At 44.3% G+C, this 17751-nt stretch overlaps 1 protein-coding gene across 1 annotated transcript; it reads right to left on the minus strand.

Annotated features, from left to right (window-relative positions):
* Positions 1-546: 546 nt before the first annotated feature.
* LOC139365843 (RAB11 family interacting protein 5b (class I)) lies at positions 547-15841 on the minus strand. The gene is made up of 7 exons (XM_071102905.1): positions 15459-15841; positions 6867-7414; positions 5992-6613; positions 3949-4914; positions 2224-2586; positions 1091-1235; positions 547-807 (listed from the first exon to the last, which is right to left on the minus strand). Exons 1-7 carry the CDS (start codon positions 15839-15841, stop codon positions 547-549), a joined length of 3288 nt encoding a protein of 1095 aa, XP_070959006.1.
* Between the last annotated feature and the right edge of the window lie 1910 nt (positions 15842-17751).

A 17751-nucleotide genomic window follows, 5' to 3' on the forward strand; every position in this document is an offset into this window, starting at 1 on the left:
ATCAAGTAAGAACAATTTATACCACTGAATATTACATTTTTGTATTCTTCATCAATGCACATGTATAATAATTCTAATGCAGTACATTTGACAAAAGCTGTGCCACTTTCATTATACTAAGTAGCAAGTGTAAAGTGACCAGTAACATTTGCTATGACTACAGTTTCTGATTAGTACTTGCAGCCTGACATTTGAGCTATAGCAAGCATGCACAGTGGGCAATATTGTGTCTTTTATCAACGAGGCAGGGTATCAGCAGTGAAACCTGGATGGTTGTGAGATTTACTTTTTGCTTAGGGATGTGTTGAACTACACCTGCCCCTGGAGAAGTGATCACCAACCCTGGTCCGGAAAGAACTACTTGGATGTGTAGGCTTTTGTTTCAGCCCTGCACTATAACTTCTGGTTCAGCTAAACAACTAACCATCAAGACCTAATCAGGGACTGAGCTGGAACAAGAGTCTGCTCCTCCTGGTAGCTATCTGGGACTAGGGTTTGATGGTGACCATGGCCCTATATTATACTATATTATACTAGCACTAGCGGTCACTTGTGTCGGGAGCGCACTTGAAGGAGTGTGGGTGTCTGCTCCATGATCTGCACCAGCAGCCTGTCGATGTAGTCCTCCAGGTCGCGCACCTGCGCCTTGATCTTCTTCATCTCCGCCTCGTGTTTCTTAAGCGGCACCGCCTGCTGTTCTGAGGCCGCCTTCTGGTTCTCCATATCCATCTGCTGCTGCAGCAGAAGGGAGATCAGCTCCATTTTGGTCAGCTGCTCGTACTGGGCAGACCTGTCCGTTAATGATTCCTGAGAAGACAAACACAGGCCCTGTCAGAATACTTTAAGAATACATCCTTCATTCCTATCTCGAAGTAATCACTGATCTGACAAGCCTGGATCTGTTACATAAAATGGGAAAACACAGATTAACAAGAGGAGGTACTCAATTGATAAAAATCTATTTCTGTCAGAATACATTTTATTGTCACATACACCGGATAGGTGCAGTGAAATGTATTGTTTTACAGAGTCAGCCATACATGACCAAAAACCTTTCATTAATTATGTGAATTCATGGACTCTTTTATACCTCAATCTCAGTCTCAGCCTCAGCCAGTGTCTGCTTGGCGGCGAGGCCTGAGTGGATGGAAGACTTGAGCTTCTCTAGAAATGACCGGCCCTCTTTCTTCTCCCCCTGACTGGCTGTGGTGGTCAAGGGCTTCACTGGGTGGGGGCTGCAAAGAAAACATCACCATCAAAGGTTTACTGCATTGGATTATGTGTACATAACACTTTTCACATGAAAATCAATATATAGTACAGTACAATGTGAGGCACTGGCATTACATAGTATATGGTAAAATTCATAACAATGCACCAGCCTGGATTTAGAATTTACTGTATATATCTCTACAAAACAACAAAATCTGTTCAGCAACAGGTTTCAGCAAGAGAGCATAAAAAGAGCTTATGTTGTCTGATTTTAGTATAGCACAAAGCCGGTATCCCTCAGCAGGAATGACAGGCTCCAGGGTGAAGTTTCCTTAGGTACAGATCTTGGATCAGCTACCTTAGTGGGAAAACGCAAATTGACCCAAGATCAGCATCTTGAGGAAACGTCACCCTATACCTATTGAGAGTGAAGGAAGGCACTTCCATTTTGCTTTCATTTACAGATGGTCAAAATTTCAGCAGAGAGCTGAAGCAGTTGTTTAAATCATCAAGATAAGTCTGAGATTTTCATTGTGGTGACTGTGATTGTGGATGTGGACTTCTAGATGTGATGGGACAGTCAGCAACACAAATGTATGACACATAAGTTAATTACACAGAAGTGAGATGAGCAACGTAAAAGATTAAGCAATTTACAAAACCGTAGCAACCAATGGGTTTGCATGGGTAGGTGGTACTGGTAGGGGATATATACTGATTAATAAAGATAACTTCCTCTTAAGGAAGCTACTTGAATAGATTAAATAAAAGGAACTGAAAATATTAGTTTTGTTTGGAAGAATGAGAATACAGTCTAACAATATGTAGGTTCAGGTTTTCAAGCTATGGCTTATAAACAGCTAGCAGGTGTGCTGTCTTAGTTAGCTGTCTAACTATTTCTAATTATTGCATCCCATTGTTGACTACAACCTGGCAACCCAACCTGATATTTTCTCAAGAGAGGTCAAGTGGCTACACTCTGCAGAGCTTAAGTGTGAGGAGAAGTCTCACCTGCTCTCTTGTCGGGGCAGGCTGCTAGCTGGCTGGGTCTCCTCAGGTAAAAGTGTGTGCCGTGCATCGACCAGGGGCTGGACAGTGGTGGAGGAGGTAGAAGAGGAGGAGGAGAAGGAGGAAGAGGTGCAGGGGGCAATAGCAAAGGTGGCATTGGCTCCGGTGCTGGGTCTCAAGATTGGGGGGTGATGGATGGAGGAGGGCCCGGGGGTGGGGAGTAACTTAGCCTGGGCATTAGTTTCAGTCACCAGGGAGGGGGCCACAGAGGAGGGACTGGAAGCATGCAGAGAGACACCAGGCCTTAACCTGGCACTCATGGGGCTTCTGACGTTTGGGGCTACTTTGGCATGGAGGTCTTCGAAGCTGATGGTCCCGGTATGTTTGGATGGGGAACGTTCCGTTAAGCAGTTTTCTTTTGTAATTGACTGAGTGGAACTATTTGTGTTTGTTTTTTGCAAGGAAACAAATAATTTAGCTGCCTTGAACGTTGTCTCTCTATCTGGTGACAAAGGTGAGGAAAAATTTGATTTGGTGGGTTGATATGAGAAGGGTACTTCAATGCTCTCTGTGAGTACATGCCCAGGATACAGTGATTGGTGAAGAGGGCTCTCACGCAATCCTTTGCCAGGGCTATTTGCACCACCGTTGCCGTAGAGCTCTCGTATCATTCCCTTGAGACTTCTGTGTAAACTAGCACCCCTTGGTGAAGACTCATTGACAGGCTTGGTTCGTTTGACCAGAGGCTGACTCAATTCCTGTTTATTGCGTATAACTTCCTGTTGCATTCCAATCTGTGGAGAAACTGGAGAAGTTCTAATGTGACATGAAGGGTCTACTATTGAACTGTCTATCTTTGATTTATAAATGTTGCCTTTTCTATTCAGTGGAGATTGTGTGTGTTTTATATCTACAGTGTCTCTAGTGATGTCTTCAGACTCAATGTTAAGACTGTTAGGCGTAAAAATGCTATTGTTCTTATTGCTTGCAGGATCTCTGCCTGATGTGTTCAATTCACAACCTCCATCTTGCCAATTGTCTTGACAAAGCGAGGCTTCTGGTAAATTTGCTTTTAAGGCAGAGTTGACGTCTATAGTACTAGGCTTCTGAAAAGTTAGCATATCCTCTGCAGATAGCCGTATATCATGAGCAGAAGATGCTATGTGAGTAACTTGTGGAGGTTGAGGAAAAATGCCACCTAAACTTTTGAGGGTATGCACTGGAATCATTTCAGATGGAGATGGGGAAGCATCAGAAGCAGAGTCAATAAAACTAAAATCAGAGTTACTTAGATTTTTATTTAGATCTTCCAAGGTTAGTGGAGGCGATTCATGATGGATGTTTCTGGACTTGGCAGGTTTATCTGGGTGAATTGAGAATAATTCCATTGTTGGATCTGGTGTAATTGACGCAATGTCAAGCGTCTTAAGACTGGATTTAGAGTGTTTTGGGGAAGACATATACAGTAGGTCGGCAACAGTCATTTCACTATCAAGAAGCATTACTGGTAGAGATAAGGCTTTGATTTCAGAATGTGAAGTGTTCTTTACAATGGCGTCTTCTCTAACAGTGGGACTGGTGTCCGTCGTATCCTTTGAGGCTAACAATATTATCGAATCCTTTACATTCGGCTCTAGATGGTTTTCGGTTGCATCTGGCCATAAGTCCTGCTCAGTAAACATACATTTACAGCTATCATCTTCATCTCGCAATGGTTCATAGTCAAACTTCTTGAAGTCATCTTCAGACTTGAATGGAGATGGAGACTCTGGAGAAATATTGGCATAATGCTGTGAGTGTTCGGTATGAAAGTCGGACATGTCACTGCTGACGAGAAGGTCTTTGCCTAAGCTTGGGTACAGGTGGGGACTTGGTGTGCATCTCTTGTGCCCGCCTTCTCTTGTGTGCTGCAGGGAAGCTGCGCCCGTTTGTGACAGGAGACAGGCCTCTTTCTGCACAGCCAGCTCCTGGCCCCTGTGCAACCAGCTGTCAGAAGATCTCTTGTTTACCAAAGGTCTTGTTATGGGCCTCCGTGGAGGCAACGGTGGAGGCTCTGCTTCTTCTTCACTCATCCGCATCTCCTCAATGGGTGGAATAGTGTTACCCTTATGTGGAGGAGTGCTTCTTACTTGAGCTTGCCACAAGGTTGCATTCGAAGGGTGATTGGTAGGAGAGCTCTTTGGAGAATTCAGCCTGCTGGACGCAAAGGCGTCAAAGGACTCGTCGCATTCTCTTCCCAAGCTCTCTGATATGGAGCGAGAGGTGAACGGATTCGGGAGGCTGGCAGTCACCGCTCTCGGGAGTAAGGCAGGGAGGGATGTCTGCCTGGCTACAGGCCTGGGCCGCTCGCGCCGTATGGCGGCCATTTTCTTTGGCACTGCGACATCGTGGGTGGTACTGGGGATGCAAGGCAAAGCTGTGGAATGACAGGGGGAGCAGGTGGCGCAAGGGGACCTTCGGGCCTCTTCGGTTATGAGGTCCTCAAAAAAGGGGTTACACTGCAGACACGGGAGGAAGGGGTTTGAGGGAGAGATGGGGTTGGGTGTCAGAAAGGGGGTGAAGGTGTTAGTGGGATGGCCACTGTCGGGTGAGGCACGGCCAGTGGAAGAAGAGCACTGGGTGGGAATGGGGGAGCGAGGGGGGAGGGGAGGAGGGGTGTCTGAGTCGCTTTCTACCTTAGAAGAAACTTCCAGCCTGTGGAGGGAAGGCACAAGCAGTCCTCTTTGTTAATTCTGTGCAATCTGACCCATTCAAAATATGGGTGCCATTTTCTAACACACATAGAAAAAGGAAACCCAGATGTCTAAAGAGAAGAAGCATCTCATGCCAACTACTGTCTATTTGAGGACTAACTTCAAATATTTTAATATGTGAATATGCTACAATTGCCAAAAAATGCAAACAATAACGTGTTATGGAAAACAGCAACAAGAGTGTACTACAAAAAGCAAAATAACATTTGGCAAATTACTGAAGCAAGGTGAAGAGCAAAAATGCAAGATGTACTACATTTGGAACAGTAATAGAAACAGTAATACTGCAGATAATTTAATAGCAAAAACAGGTGATTAGTGTATTGGGCCAGTATTCATAAAGCATCACAGAGTAAAGTACTAATCTAGGATCAGTTTGGACTTTTAGATCATAATGAATAAGGTTACATGAACAGGGAGGATCTGATCGTAGATCAGCACTCCTATTCTGATATGCTTTATGAATACTGGCCCAGATGTTCCACAAAATACCAAACCTAAAGCTTAAAGTGCAGGTAGATCTTTCTCTGTATACAGTATCTGATTCAATCACTGTATACAGTATCTGACCCCAAGCAAGGTTAAGAGTGAAATATACTGTATATGCCATTATTTCCTTTTCAACTCGTCACATGGCCTCTGTCTTTGATTTCCTCTGATTCAAAGGACAGCAACGTTACATATATTCGTATACAAATGGCCTAGATGTCGACTATTATCCTGTGTTAATAGTACAGTATGAACCTTAACATGTTGTGCCTTACATGAGGTGATATGAGATTGCAGCACTTTGTGACAACTGCTGATGTAAAAAGGGCTTTATAAAATACATTTGATTGATTTGAAATAGTAGATGAACTGGCCACATTTCCATTTGAAAGGAACAAGGGGCAGAATAAACACTGAACACAAGGAAATCAAAACCTTCCAAGATGTAAATGTCTGTGTGCTTTTGATGGAAGGCAAAACTGTATGAAGTCCTGGAGTGTGGAGACATCTGAAATGACCCTCCACTCACCTTGGCTTGTTCTGGGAGTCACTGGAGCCAAACCAGCCTCGCAGTCTCCCCTCGGTGAGAGGACAACCCTGGCTCGGCGCCAACTTGGCAGGTAGAGAATCACTCTTCCCTCCAGAGAATAACGACTTTCTGAGCTTTTTCCTTTTGTCTGCTGAGTCCACCGTGGTGTTGGAAGACAGCATTGAGGCAGCTGCCAGCACAGGACGACCCCCCACCTGTGCGCTTTGAACCTGGGAGACATGAGGTACGGCCTCCTTCTCCACATACTCATCTTCCTTATTCACCTTGTCGAAGGACCAGCGCCGTCCCTCACCGGCTGAACCATTGTCCTCGCTCTGCTTTGTGAGGTTCTGCAGCGAACGAGAGAGGGGGGAGCACTTCTCAAGGAGGACCAGCTTGGATGGGAGGGTGCCTGATCCCTTGGGACCCACTGGTTTGGATCTGTAGATGTGGCTTCCGTTGATGCACAGAGAGGATTGGGAGGGAGTCATACCCTGACCTTTGAGGGATTCCACTGCAGGATAGGGCTGGGGAACGGCAGTAGTGGTGATCCTACTTGCCTCGTCGCTGAGGGTTCGATTGTGAGTCAGTATCTTTGGGGAAGATTGTGTGTTGTTGAGCACTATTTGGGGGGAAAAAAAGGGGGTCAAAGTATTGGCCTGAAATGGATCGGCCTTAACAATAACCTCTCTTCCAAAACAATTCCTTAAAATGCATAAGCTTGCTAGATCCTTTAGATACATTACATGCTTTTTTGTGTCTGCTAAAGATTCTGTCAGAATATAATCTAAATACAGGTCACTGCATATTACAGACGTACAGGGCAATTTCTAATGAAAATGAAACACTTGGACAGAGGAAATCTGCATGCTTACCTTTTTTAGCTAGGTCTGTGTCTCTGTGGTGGGTGTCAACTTTGACCTTGTTGCTGTAGATGGGGGAGCTGGGGGGACTGGAAGGGTCCACCAGGATGCCTAGGTCCAGAGGAGGGGGGCAGGGCCTCTCACTGGTCAAGGACAACACGCTGCTCTCTGAGGCCAGCGACGAGCACAACCTTGTGTCGGACGAACTCCTCAGCTTTCCCTTCCCCTTGAAGAAATCCTTCACCTTGCTCCGCTTCTCCTCGGCTACCTCCACGGGGTCCTCTCCCCCTTCCCCTCGGTCCCCCTCTCGGAAAGGCTTTCCTAGGGAACCTGACAGGGTGGCGAAGCGTCCCGGCACGATGGCTGATGAGGACTCCATGTCGCCGATCTTCCTCCCTGTCACGCGGTCCTTAAGTTTGCCGAAGGCAGACCGTGGCTTATCCTTCATGGTTAGGTCGAACATGCTGGCTGTCAGGTTGTTGCGGGTGAACTGGACCGTCACCTGGATCTCGCCGCGCTCCTTCTCCTTCCGGCCGGCCTTGGAGTTGAGTTTGAGCCATCTGGACCCACAGTGAGAGGAGACTGTAAGGCGTCAACCATCTCCAGCGCTCCACACATGCATTGTCATGCAACTTAAACGCATATTTTATATTATAAAACGTGTTGTTTAGATCCTGGATGCTGATTGGATGAGCAGCATTCTAAGCTGTGCTGTATTGGCCGACACAGGCACACCATACCTGTTAACAGTTCCATCTCAAATTATCACTGCGCATCCATAAGACTATCATGTTCATGTTGCTGTCCGAATCATCTCTTGCATTTATCTCAACTTTCACATGATTTACCCTTGCTTCCATAGAGGGCCAACGGGTGTCCAGACGCAACTCAACTTTTTCTGGGCCAGGCCATGTATCAACCTACTTACTGAGGCACTTCTCAGGTATGAGACGATACTGACAGCTCAAATATTTCTTTGGATATTTGAGAACACGTCACCACTGTCCAAATACCTGCAAACAAGTTGGAGGGACATCCTGTCTGCCCATTGAATGGTTGTGGCTACACAGGAAACCCTAAAAGGCATGTCAAGAGACTTTGACACCATTAAGGCAGCTACAGACACATTTGTTCAGTTTGCAAATAAGAAGATCAAAGAACAGGATGAGGACACAGAGCTGGAGAAGGTGGAAGCCACTCTGCCACGGAAAAGGGCAAGAAAGAAGAAAATCATGTCTGGAGAGATGGCTCAAGATGAAGCTTTGACAGAGACAGAGAATGTCTATAAAGTTCAAGTCCACAATCAAATTATGGATACAGTCACAGATAGTATCCACAGGCGATTTATGTCTCGTGGCACTCTATATGCTGACCTAGCCCTTCTGGACCCTAGAAACATCTCCCAAATAACATCCAATGGTCTTCCAGAGACAGCCCTTCAAGATCTCAGCAAATGTTTGCTTAGATTTGATAAGCGAGCAACTGTTGACAATTTGTAATGTGAGCTGAGAAGCCTCGCTGTAAAGTGGAAAATACTGAAAAGTTCAGTATTGGAGGAATACAAGGACAGTGGAGGATGGCCCTGATGGAAATGAAGATGAGGCCGAAATGAAGAATCCTGCAAATAATTTTGATTGTGTTGTTACCAGATGTTGAGACGGTACAACCTGCTGACTGATGCATACCATATCCTTGCCCTTGGATACATGTTCCTACTCACCCTCTCAGTTACCCAGGTAGCTTGTGCGGTACGTTTCTCTACCTTAAAGTATATCAAGAGTAGACTCAGGAGCACTCTCTCACAAGAACACCTAGAGGCCTTCATGCTGATGGCCACCGAGGAGGACATCCTAATGGCCCTGGATACTGACATGGTTACTGAGGAGGACATCCTAATGGCCCTGGATACTGAGGAGGACATCCTAATGGCCCTGGATACTGACATGGTTACTGAGGAGGACATCCTAATGTTCCTGGATACTGACATGGTTACTGAGGAGGACATCCTAATGGCCCTGGATACTGACATGGTTACTGAGGAGGACATCCTAATGGCCCTGGATACTGACATGGTTACCGAGGGGGACATCCTAATGTTGCTGGATACTGACATGGTTACTGTGGAGGACATCCTAATGGCCCTGGATACTGACATGGTTACTGAGGAGGACATCCTAATGGCCCTGGATACTGAGGAGGACATCCTAATGGCCCTGGATACTGACATGGTTACTGTGGAGGACATCCTAATGGCCCTGGATACTGACATGGTTACTGAGGAGGACATCCTAATGGCCCTGGATACTGACATGGTTACAGATGAGAACATTCTAATGGCCCTGTATACTGACATGGTTACCGAGGAGGACATCCTAATGGCCCTGGATACTGACATGGTTACTGAGGAGGACATCCTAATGGCCCTGGATACTGACATGGTTACTGAGGAGGACATCCTAATGGCCCTGGATACTGACAAGGTTATTGAGGAGGACATCCTAATGGCCCTGGATACTGACATGGTTACTGAGGAGGACATCCTATTGGCCCTGGATACTGACATGGTTACTGAGGAGGACATCCTAATGGCCCTGGATACTGACAAGGTTATTGAGGAGGACATCCTAATGGCCCTGGATACTGACATGGTTACTGAGGAGGACATCCTAATGGCCCTGGATACTGACATGGTTACTGAGGAGGACATCCTAATGGCCCTGGATACTGACATGGTTACTGAGGAGGACATCCTAATGGCCCTGGATACTGACATGGTTACCGATGAGAACATCCTAATGGCCCTGGATACTGACATGGTTACTGAGGAGGACATCCTAATGGCCCTGGATACTGACATGGTTACTGAGGAGGACATCCTAATGGCCCTGGATACTGACATGGTTACCGAGGAGGACATCCTAATGGTCCTGGATACTGACATGGTTACTGAGGAGGACATCCTAATGGCCCTGGATACTGAGGAGGACATCCTAATGGCCCTGGATACTGAGGAGGACATCCTAATGGCCCTGGATACTGACATGGTTACTGAGAAGGACATCCTAATGGCCCTGGATACTGACATGGTTACTGAGAAGGACATCCTAATGGCCCTGGATACTGACATGGTTACTGAGAAGGACATCCTAATGGCCCTGGATACTGACATGGTTACTGAGAAGGACATCCTAATGGCCCTGTATACTGACATGGTTACCGAGGAGGACATCCTAATGGCCCTGGATACTGACATGGTTACTGAGGAGGACATCCTAATGGCCCTGGATACTGACATGGTTACTGAGGAGGACATCCTAATGGCCCTGGATACTGACATGGTTACTGAGGAGGACATCCTAATGGCCCTGGATACTGACATGGTTACCGAGGAGGACATCCTAATGGCCCTGGATACTGACATGGTTACTGAGGTGGACATCCTAATGGCCCTGGATACTGAGGAGGACATCCTAATGGCTCTGGATACTGAGGAGGACATCCTAATGGCTCTGGATACTGACATGGTTACTGAGGAGGACATCCTAATGGCCCTGGATACTGACGTGGTGATCCATAGAGTTGCAGAGAAAAGCCAATGGTGTCCCGTCATCCTGGGGACGATAAAAAATATGCCTTGGAAGGTTCAAAACAGACTTTGGGACAGTTGCAGGACAATAGGCCAGAAGAATATAAAATGCATACAAGAGTGATTCCATACTAAAATGTTTAAACACAAAGAAAAGGTTGATAAAACAGATCACAACATTTAGCTTAAAAGTTAATAAAACTATGAATAATTTACATTACAAGCGCAGCAATGTGTTCACTCGTCTCAGCCATATGCGTGAATGTTCCAAAATGCTATTAAAGGAAAATGGCATTCTCAAACGCGCACCTGATAAAAGCATTTTTTATAATGCGACAGAATGATATACAGCCTAATGGTAGAAACTTAGAAAGAGGGAATATCTGAAGATGTAACAATAGGATTGTGCCATACTGCCTTTGGACAGTAGAAGAAAACTGATGTTTTCAATGGCATATTAGGAAATCTTTGCTTTGTTTCTATGGTAGGATTTTGGCTGTAGGCTTTCAAAAGCATGGTAAAATAGGCTATGTAAAAAGTCCAGGTTTCAAACAATGATATGGTTGGCTAGGCATCGCATATGTTATTATTTAGGTTATGGAAATGTATAAGATTAAAATATCATTTCAATTATGGGCAAATAGCTCTTTCAGAATACACATTTGACTCTCTCCCAACCGGTCTGCGGACCGCCGGCCCGGAACAGAGGTTGCCTGTTCAGAGCGGAGGTTTCCTGTGCCGGGAGTTGCTGTGACATTTAGGAGCGGAGGTTGCATGTGCCGGGAGTTGCTGTGACATTTAGGAGCGGAGGTTGCATGTGCCGGTAGTTGCTGTGGCATTTAGGAGCTGAGGTTGCAGGGAGTTGCTGTGGCATTTGGGAGCTGAGGATGCAGGGAGTTGCTGTGGCATTTAGGAGCGGAGGTTGCATGTGCCGGGAGTTGCTGTGGCATTTAGGAGCTGAGGTTGCAGGGAGTTGCTGTGGCATTTGGGAGCTGAGGTTGCAGGGAGTTGCTGTGTCATTTAGGAGCTGAGGTTGCAGGGAGTTGCTGTGGCATTTGAGAGCTGAGGTATGCAGGGAGTTGCTGTGGCATTTGAGAGCTGAGGTATGCAGGGAGTTGCTGTGGCATTTGAGAGCTGAGGTATGCAGGGAGTTGCTGTGGCATTTAGGAGCTGAGGTTGCAGGGAGTTGCTGTGGCATTTGAGAGCTGAGGTTGCAGGGAGTTGCTGTGGCATTTGAGAGCTGAGGTTGCAGGGAGTATATAGGGCATTTAGGAGCTGAGGTTGCCTGTGCCGGGAGTTGCTGTGACATTTAGGAGCTGAGGTTGCAGGGAGTTTATATGACATTTAGGAACTGAGGTTGCAGGGAGTTTATATGACATTTAGGAGCTGAGGTTGCAGGGAGTTTATATGACATTTAGGAGCTGAGGTTGCAGGGAGTTTATATGGCATTTAGGAGCTGAGGTTGCAGGGAGTTTATATGGCATTTAGGAGCTGAGGTTGCAGGGAGTTTATATGGCATTTAGGAGCTGAGGTTGCAGGGAGTTGCTGTGGCATTTGAGAGCTGAGGTTGCAGGGAGTTGCTGTGGCATTTAGGAGCGGAGGTTGCAGCCGAGGCAGTGCATGCGCATGTGAAGACAGATTCATTTTTAGAAGCACTGTTGAGTTTTTAATCTACCTGCCATAGTGGCCAGTGTACCAAAAAGTACATTGTAGACCCTGGCTGTTAGCAAGTGGGTTAAGGTTAAGGTGAACATTCTTCAGTAACTGAAGAGAGAGGGTGAAGCAGAGAACGTGAAGGCCGGGGAACACACACGTTCTTTATTGTATATTGTTGTGTTATATTGTTTAATGGGGCAGCTGGTGATGGAATGTCTCTAACTTACATTTCTTCAGTAAGCAGTTCACAATAACATTGTTCTCTCTTAACTATATTGTATACATGTGGTTAAAATGTTCAATTAATACATGATCATTATTAATAATGTAATGAATGTTTGTCTGTTTTCATTAAGATGCTAAACTCTTTTTTCTGAAGAAATTCAGTTTATGTAATATAGACTTTCTGTATCGGTCTTAGAAAAATACATAAATTACTTTAAAAGCATTGCAAATGATCTAGACCCATATTGGCATATCAAAACATTAAAAATATATATATATTAATTTTGGGACAGTTCAAGTTCAGTTTGGGACAGTTGAATTGCTCTTCCATGATGGTACCGGGACGGTAGGACAAAAGTTAGTTGCGAGCCCTGGTTGGATGTACTGCTAAATTCTCTAAAATGAAGTTGGAGGTGGTTTATGGTATAGAAATTAACATTCAATTCTCTAGCAACAGTTTAGGTGGACATTCCTGCAGTCAGCATGCCAATTACACGCTCCCTCAAAACTTGAGACATCTGTGACATTGTGTATGTTGTGTGAGAAAACTGCACATTTTAGAGTGGCCTTTTATTGTGCCCAGTGCCAGGTGCACCTGTGTAATGATTGTGCTGTTAAATCAGCTCCTTGATATGCCACACTTGTCAGGTGGATGGATTATCTTGGAAAAGGAGAAATGCTCACTAACAGGGATGTAAACAAATTTGTGCACAAAACGTGAGAGAAATACGCTTTTTGTGCATATGGAACATTGCTGGGAACTTTTATTTCAGCTCATGAAACATGAGACCAACACTTTACATGTTGCATTAATATTTTTGTTCAGTGTAGTTTATGCGGTTACTAAAACAGCTATACATTTTGATTGGTAGAAGACAATTCTGTTCTGCAGAGATGTAGACCAAGATGTCATACCCATACAACTTGTTTTTGGGAAAGTTGTCAAAGTAGCTTATTTGTGTCAAAAGTTACATTGTTTAAAGTGAATAGAAAATAATATTGGAAATCACGATGTCACAATGGGCCTCTTAGAATGTTGAGAAAATCCCATGAAAGTGGATGGAGGACAAAAAAAATGTAATCGTTTAAAAAGTATAAATGGTATCAAAGTTGTATACAAGCAACTTAACCCAGATCAGTCTATAACTTTTAGTTAGTTTGAATTGTTTGAATTGTGTTTATATCTTAAACGGTGTTAGAGGAATTATCTTCCAAATAATAGCAATAAGTAAGAAATCATTCTTACAACATTTAAAGTGTGCCACGTTAATAAGTCAGAAACAATTTGGACAACATTTACAGTGTGGCTGCTGTCACAAGCCACACTAATAACTCAGAAGTAAGATGAAGAGTTAAACTTAAGGTATAAGAAGATTCCAAATAATAATAACTATAACTATATGGTCATTTTCCATGAAGAAAAAGTGTGACTTGCTTCTGCTCTTTGAAATTATTTTTGTGGTAGTGGAAGAATTTTAAAACGTTTTACTTAAGTGAAGCAGTGAAATATAGTCAAAGTTAAATATATTAAAATATCTGGTCTTATTACTTTGATAGGCTATATAAAGCTTATAATTTTGGACTGTGGTAAATTTTGTATTTTTGCTAACAAAGATATCTACATACACTACATGGCCAAAAGTATGTGGGCACTTGCAAGTCAAACATCTCATTCCAAAATCATGGGCATTTAATATGGTCCCCACATTGGTGCTGTAACAGCCTCCAGCTTCTGGGAAGACTAACCACTATGTTGGAACATTGCTGCGGGAACTTGCTTCCATTCAGCTAGGTTTAGTTAGGTTGGGCACTGATGTTGGGCACTGATGTTGGGCGATTAGGTCTGGCTCGCAGTCGGCGTTCCATTTAATCTGAAAGGTGTTCAATGGGGTTGAGGTTAGGGCTCTGCGCAGGCCAGTTAAGTTCTTCCACACCGATCTCAACAAACCATTTCTGTATGGACCTCGCTTTGTGCACGGGGGATTTGTCATGCTGAAATAGGAAAGGGCTTCCCCAAACTGTTGCCAAAAAGTTGGAAGCACAGAATTGTATAGAATGTAATTGTATGCCGTATCATTAAGATTTTCCTTCACTGGGGCCTAGCCTGAACCATGAAAAAAAGCTCCAGATCATTATTTGTCATCCACCAAACTTTACAGTTGGCCCTACACATTGTTGCAGGTAGTGTTTTCCTGGCATCCGCCAAACCCAGATTAGTCCGTTGGACTGCCAAATGGTGAAGCGTGATTCATCACTCCAGAGAATGCGTTTCTACTGCTCCAGAGTCCAATGGCTTTGCTTCCAGAGGCAGTTTGGAACCCTGTAATGAGTGTTGCAACCGAGGACGGATGATTTTTACGTGCTATGCGATTCAACACTTTCCGGTCCCGTTCTGTGAGCTTGTGAGGCCCTCCCCCGACATGCGAGGTGTCACAGAAAAAACCATGCCGACAGGCAGGGGCAATCATCCCTGCCTCCCGCTAGCACAGCAGGCTAGCTAGCTTGATAGTTAGCTAGCACACAGTGTTGATATCTTGATAGTTAGCTAGCCAGCACACTGTGCCACCCCAGCCTGCTGTGTACCAGAATCCTCCTTAGGACTAGCTGGCTAAGATGGCACACAGCGCCCTTCGCTCCCGCCTGCTGAACAACTGCCCTTGCCGTCATTAACATAACTGCAGGAAAACAGTGCCTGTGGGGTATATCGGCGGCTGGCCTCCAATATTATTGTGCATTAACGCCACCTTCCGTACTGGAGAAACCACACCTCCCACCTGTTGTAATTTCAAATTTGACCAATAGAAGTATAAAGACAGGTTCCAGCAGATGCAGGAATTCCGACATGCAGGAGCACCCCAAATTGCGGGCCGCAATTGCACCCTTCTCCATAGTTGGGCCTGCCCCAGTATCTGTGCATTAGAGATGATGAGTATGATGTGTCATCGTTGACATCTCTAATGCACAGATACTTGAGCAGATTGGGCTTATTAATGTTACTGTCAATCATGGCAAATTACTATGGCCATAATGGCCTATAAAGTGATGTGATATTATTATAATTTAGCCTACATTTCAATGTAATCAGTGGAAATAAGTTCATCATTAGCAAATTAACTTAGTAAGTGAGAGGAACCTACTCATCTCTCGGGCACATTCCATCTTGAAATATTTTATCCAAAGGGAGGATTGCTTGACCAAGAAACACGTCAAGTCCGATAAGCACACGGTGCATAATGGTGAGGACCAAGTCACCACTCCCTGAGGGAAAAGCACTGCGAACTCCATCCTCCAGTATTCCGGGTAGAAGTTCGAAACAGCATTCCTCATTCCACTCTGGCACAGTCGCCTTCTCGACCAAACCAGTGGTGTATTTCTCCTTCCCCACCTGAATGATTGTGTAAACATAACGGCTACCCCCGTGCTTGCCCTTAGTCCGCAAACCCCTTGCACGAAGGACAGTTACATTCACATGTGTAGGCACCCATCTCTGGTCATCATTTAAGTCTATAAAGGACATCATTTTAAATTACGTTGCATGGATTGGGGGAGCGTGACTGCATAGAAAGTCCAAAATAGCCGACCCTTGACGCTTCTTTTTCTTGTAGCCTCGCCCTTGCATCTGTGTCCACCGGTTTGCTAGCACAAACAGACACAGGACCTCTGCAGAATTTCTCCAAAATGCTCCGGCATGTCTCAGACTTCAGTTTGTGGATATGCAGGCTATCCCGCGCTTGCGGCGCTCGCATGCCATCTTCAAAGCTGCGTGCGGTCTGTTAATTAGAATACTTGCTACTCGCTGCAGGCTGGTCAGTCCTCATCACTAGTCTACTGTCCGAAAACTCAATGTACTGTCGGCCCGCCCTCCTTAACAAAATAGGTCCGCATACCGTATAGGTAGCACAACATTAAATAGACCCCCCCCCCCCCCCCCCACACACAAAAAAAAGATGGTGGAAACAATAGGCCTATCATAAGCCTTACTGTGACATTATTATGATACTACTATGTTACAATCATGCATGCAATAACACAATGCGTTTTTCTTTGTCAATATTGCAACAATTGGATAATAGTAGCCTGGGACTAATCCAAAAAAATACAACCCACCCAATCAAGTTATAGTCTGGTTGAAAGCGACAATGAAGGGCCCCTCTGTGCAATGTAGGCTCGGCTAAATATTAGCCTATCATAATGAAACTGTTCTAAATTGAAAACAAGTGCTTAACAATTGAGTTTTGACTGCTTCTGACAATGAATCAAGATGACAAGTAGTTATGCGATCATGTAAATATTTTATTTACTTTTGTTTTTGTATTTGAATCCAATTAACAGTAGCCTAACATGCCTTTCTCATGTCATATGTTCAGATAATGAGTGGTGGGCAGGGCGGCTGTCTGTGGAGGATTAGAGTTTAACAGATGTTGTAAACATGAAACTGTGTAATTCCGAACTTTATCCGCAACGTTATATTCCATTTGGTTAAACTGAAGCAATACCTCTGCCATGTACTTAATTGTAACATGGACAGCTCATTGTATTGTTTGAGGAATTGATTATTAGTTAGATATGCAACTCATGCACCAAATGGCAGTTATCACAATCCCCACATCGGGAATAATTCAGAACTTCCTCCCTGTGATTTACTTGTTCCTGCTTTGTAAAATACAGAAGTTCAATAGAACCTTCAATGTTATTTATGCATTTCCATTGGCAAAAGACATACAAGTATTGGCAAACATGTACAGGCAAAACACATACAGTAAGCAAAATACATGTTCATATTATTCCTCATTAATAAATTCAACAATTGATTGTTGTTTCAATATACAGCATATGTTTTTTGGGGGGGATTTACTATAACTTAAATGTAAACAAAAATGATTTTATTCACCCAGCTAAATGTTGAACAAGTAGAGGACAGGTTAACTTTTTACAGAAACTTTTTTTTAGCAATTTCACTTCACTTACATTTTGAGAAATGTACTCCACCGGCGATAGACTTCCTGATGCTCATTCTGCAGTTGCAGGTGCACGGATTAAACATTAACTCTCCAAAACCACCCAAATACATATTTTTAGAAACAGTAATGCGGGTCTTGAACAGAATACAAAACAATAAACGTGAAAACCGAAACAGTCCTAACTGGTGCAGAAAACACAAAAACAGGAAACAATCACCCACAAACCCCAACACAAAACAAGTTACCTAAATATGGTTCCCAATCAGAGACAATGACTAACACCTGCCTCTGATTGAGAACCATATCAGGCCAAACACAGAAACAAACTAGACTAGAATGCCCACCCAGCTCACGTCCTGACCAACACTAAAACAAGGAAAACACACAAGAACTATGGTCAGAACGTGACACCTTGTCTAAGAGCGAAACAGTTCATTCAGCCTCATTTACTGCCTTTTTAGAAAACATA

Source organism: Oncorhynchus clarkii, chromosome 14, assembly GCF_045791955.1.
Source record: "Oncorhynchus clarkii lewisi isolate Uvic-CL-2024 chromosome 14, UVic_Ocla_1.0, whole genome shotgun sequence".
NCBI classification, from domain to species: Eukaryota; Metazoa; Chordata; class Actinopteri; order Salmoniformes; family Salmonidae; genus Oncorhynchus; species Oncorhynchus clarkii.

Excerpts from the sequence above, each read along its gene's own strand:
- LOC139365843 (XM_071102905.1), bottom strand. The coding sequence starts at position 15,841 with ATGATGTCCTTTATAGACTTAAATGATGACCAGAGATGGGTGCCTACA. Across the intron at positions 6,614-6,866 it reads CACAGACCTAGCTAAAAAAG|TGCTCAACAACACACAATCT; the intron begins GTAAGCATGCAG and ends CCCCCCAAATAG. Across the intron at positions 808-1,090 it reads AGGCTGAGACTGAGATTGAG|GAATCATTAACGGACAGGTC; the intron begins GTATAAAAGAGT and ends TTGTCTTCTCAG.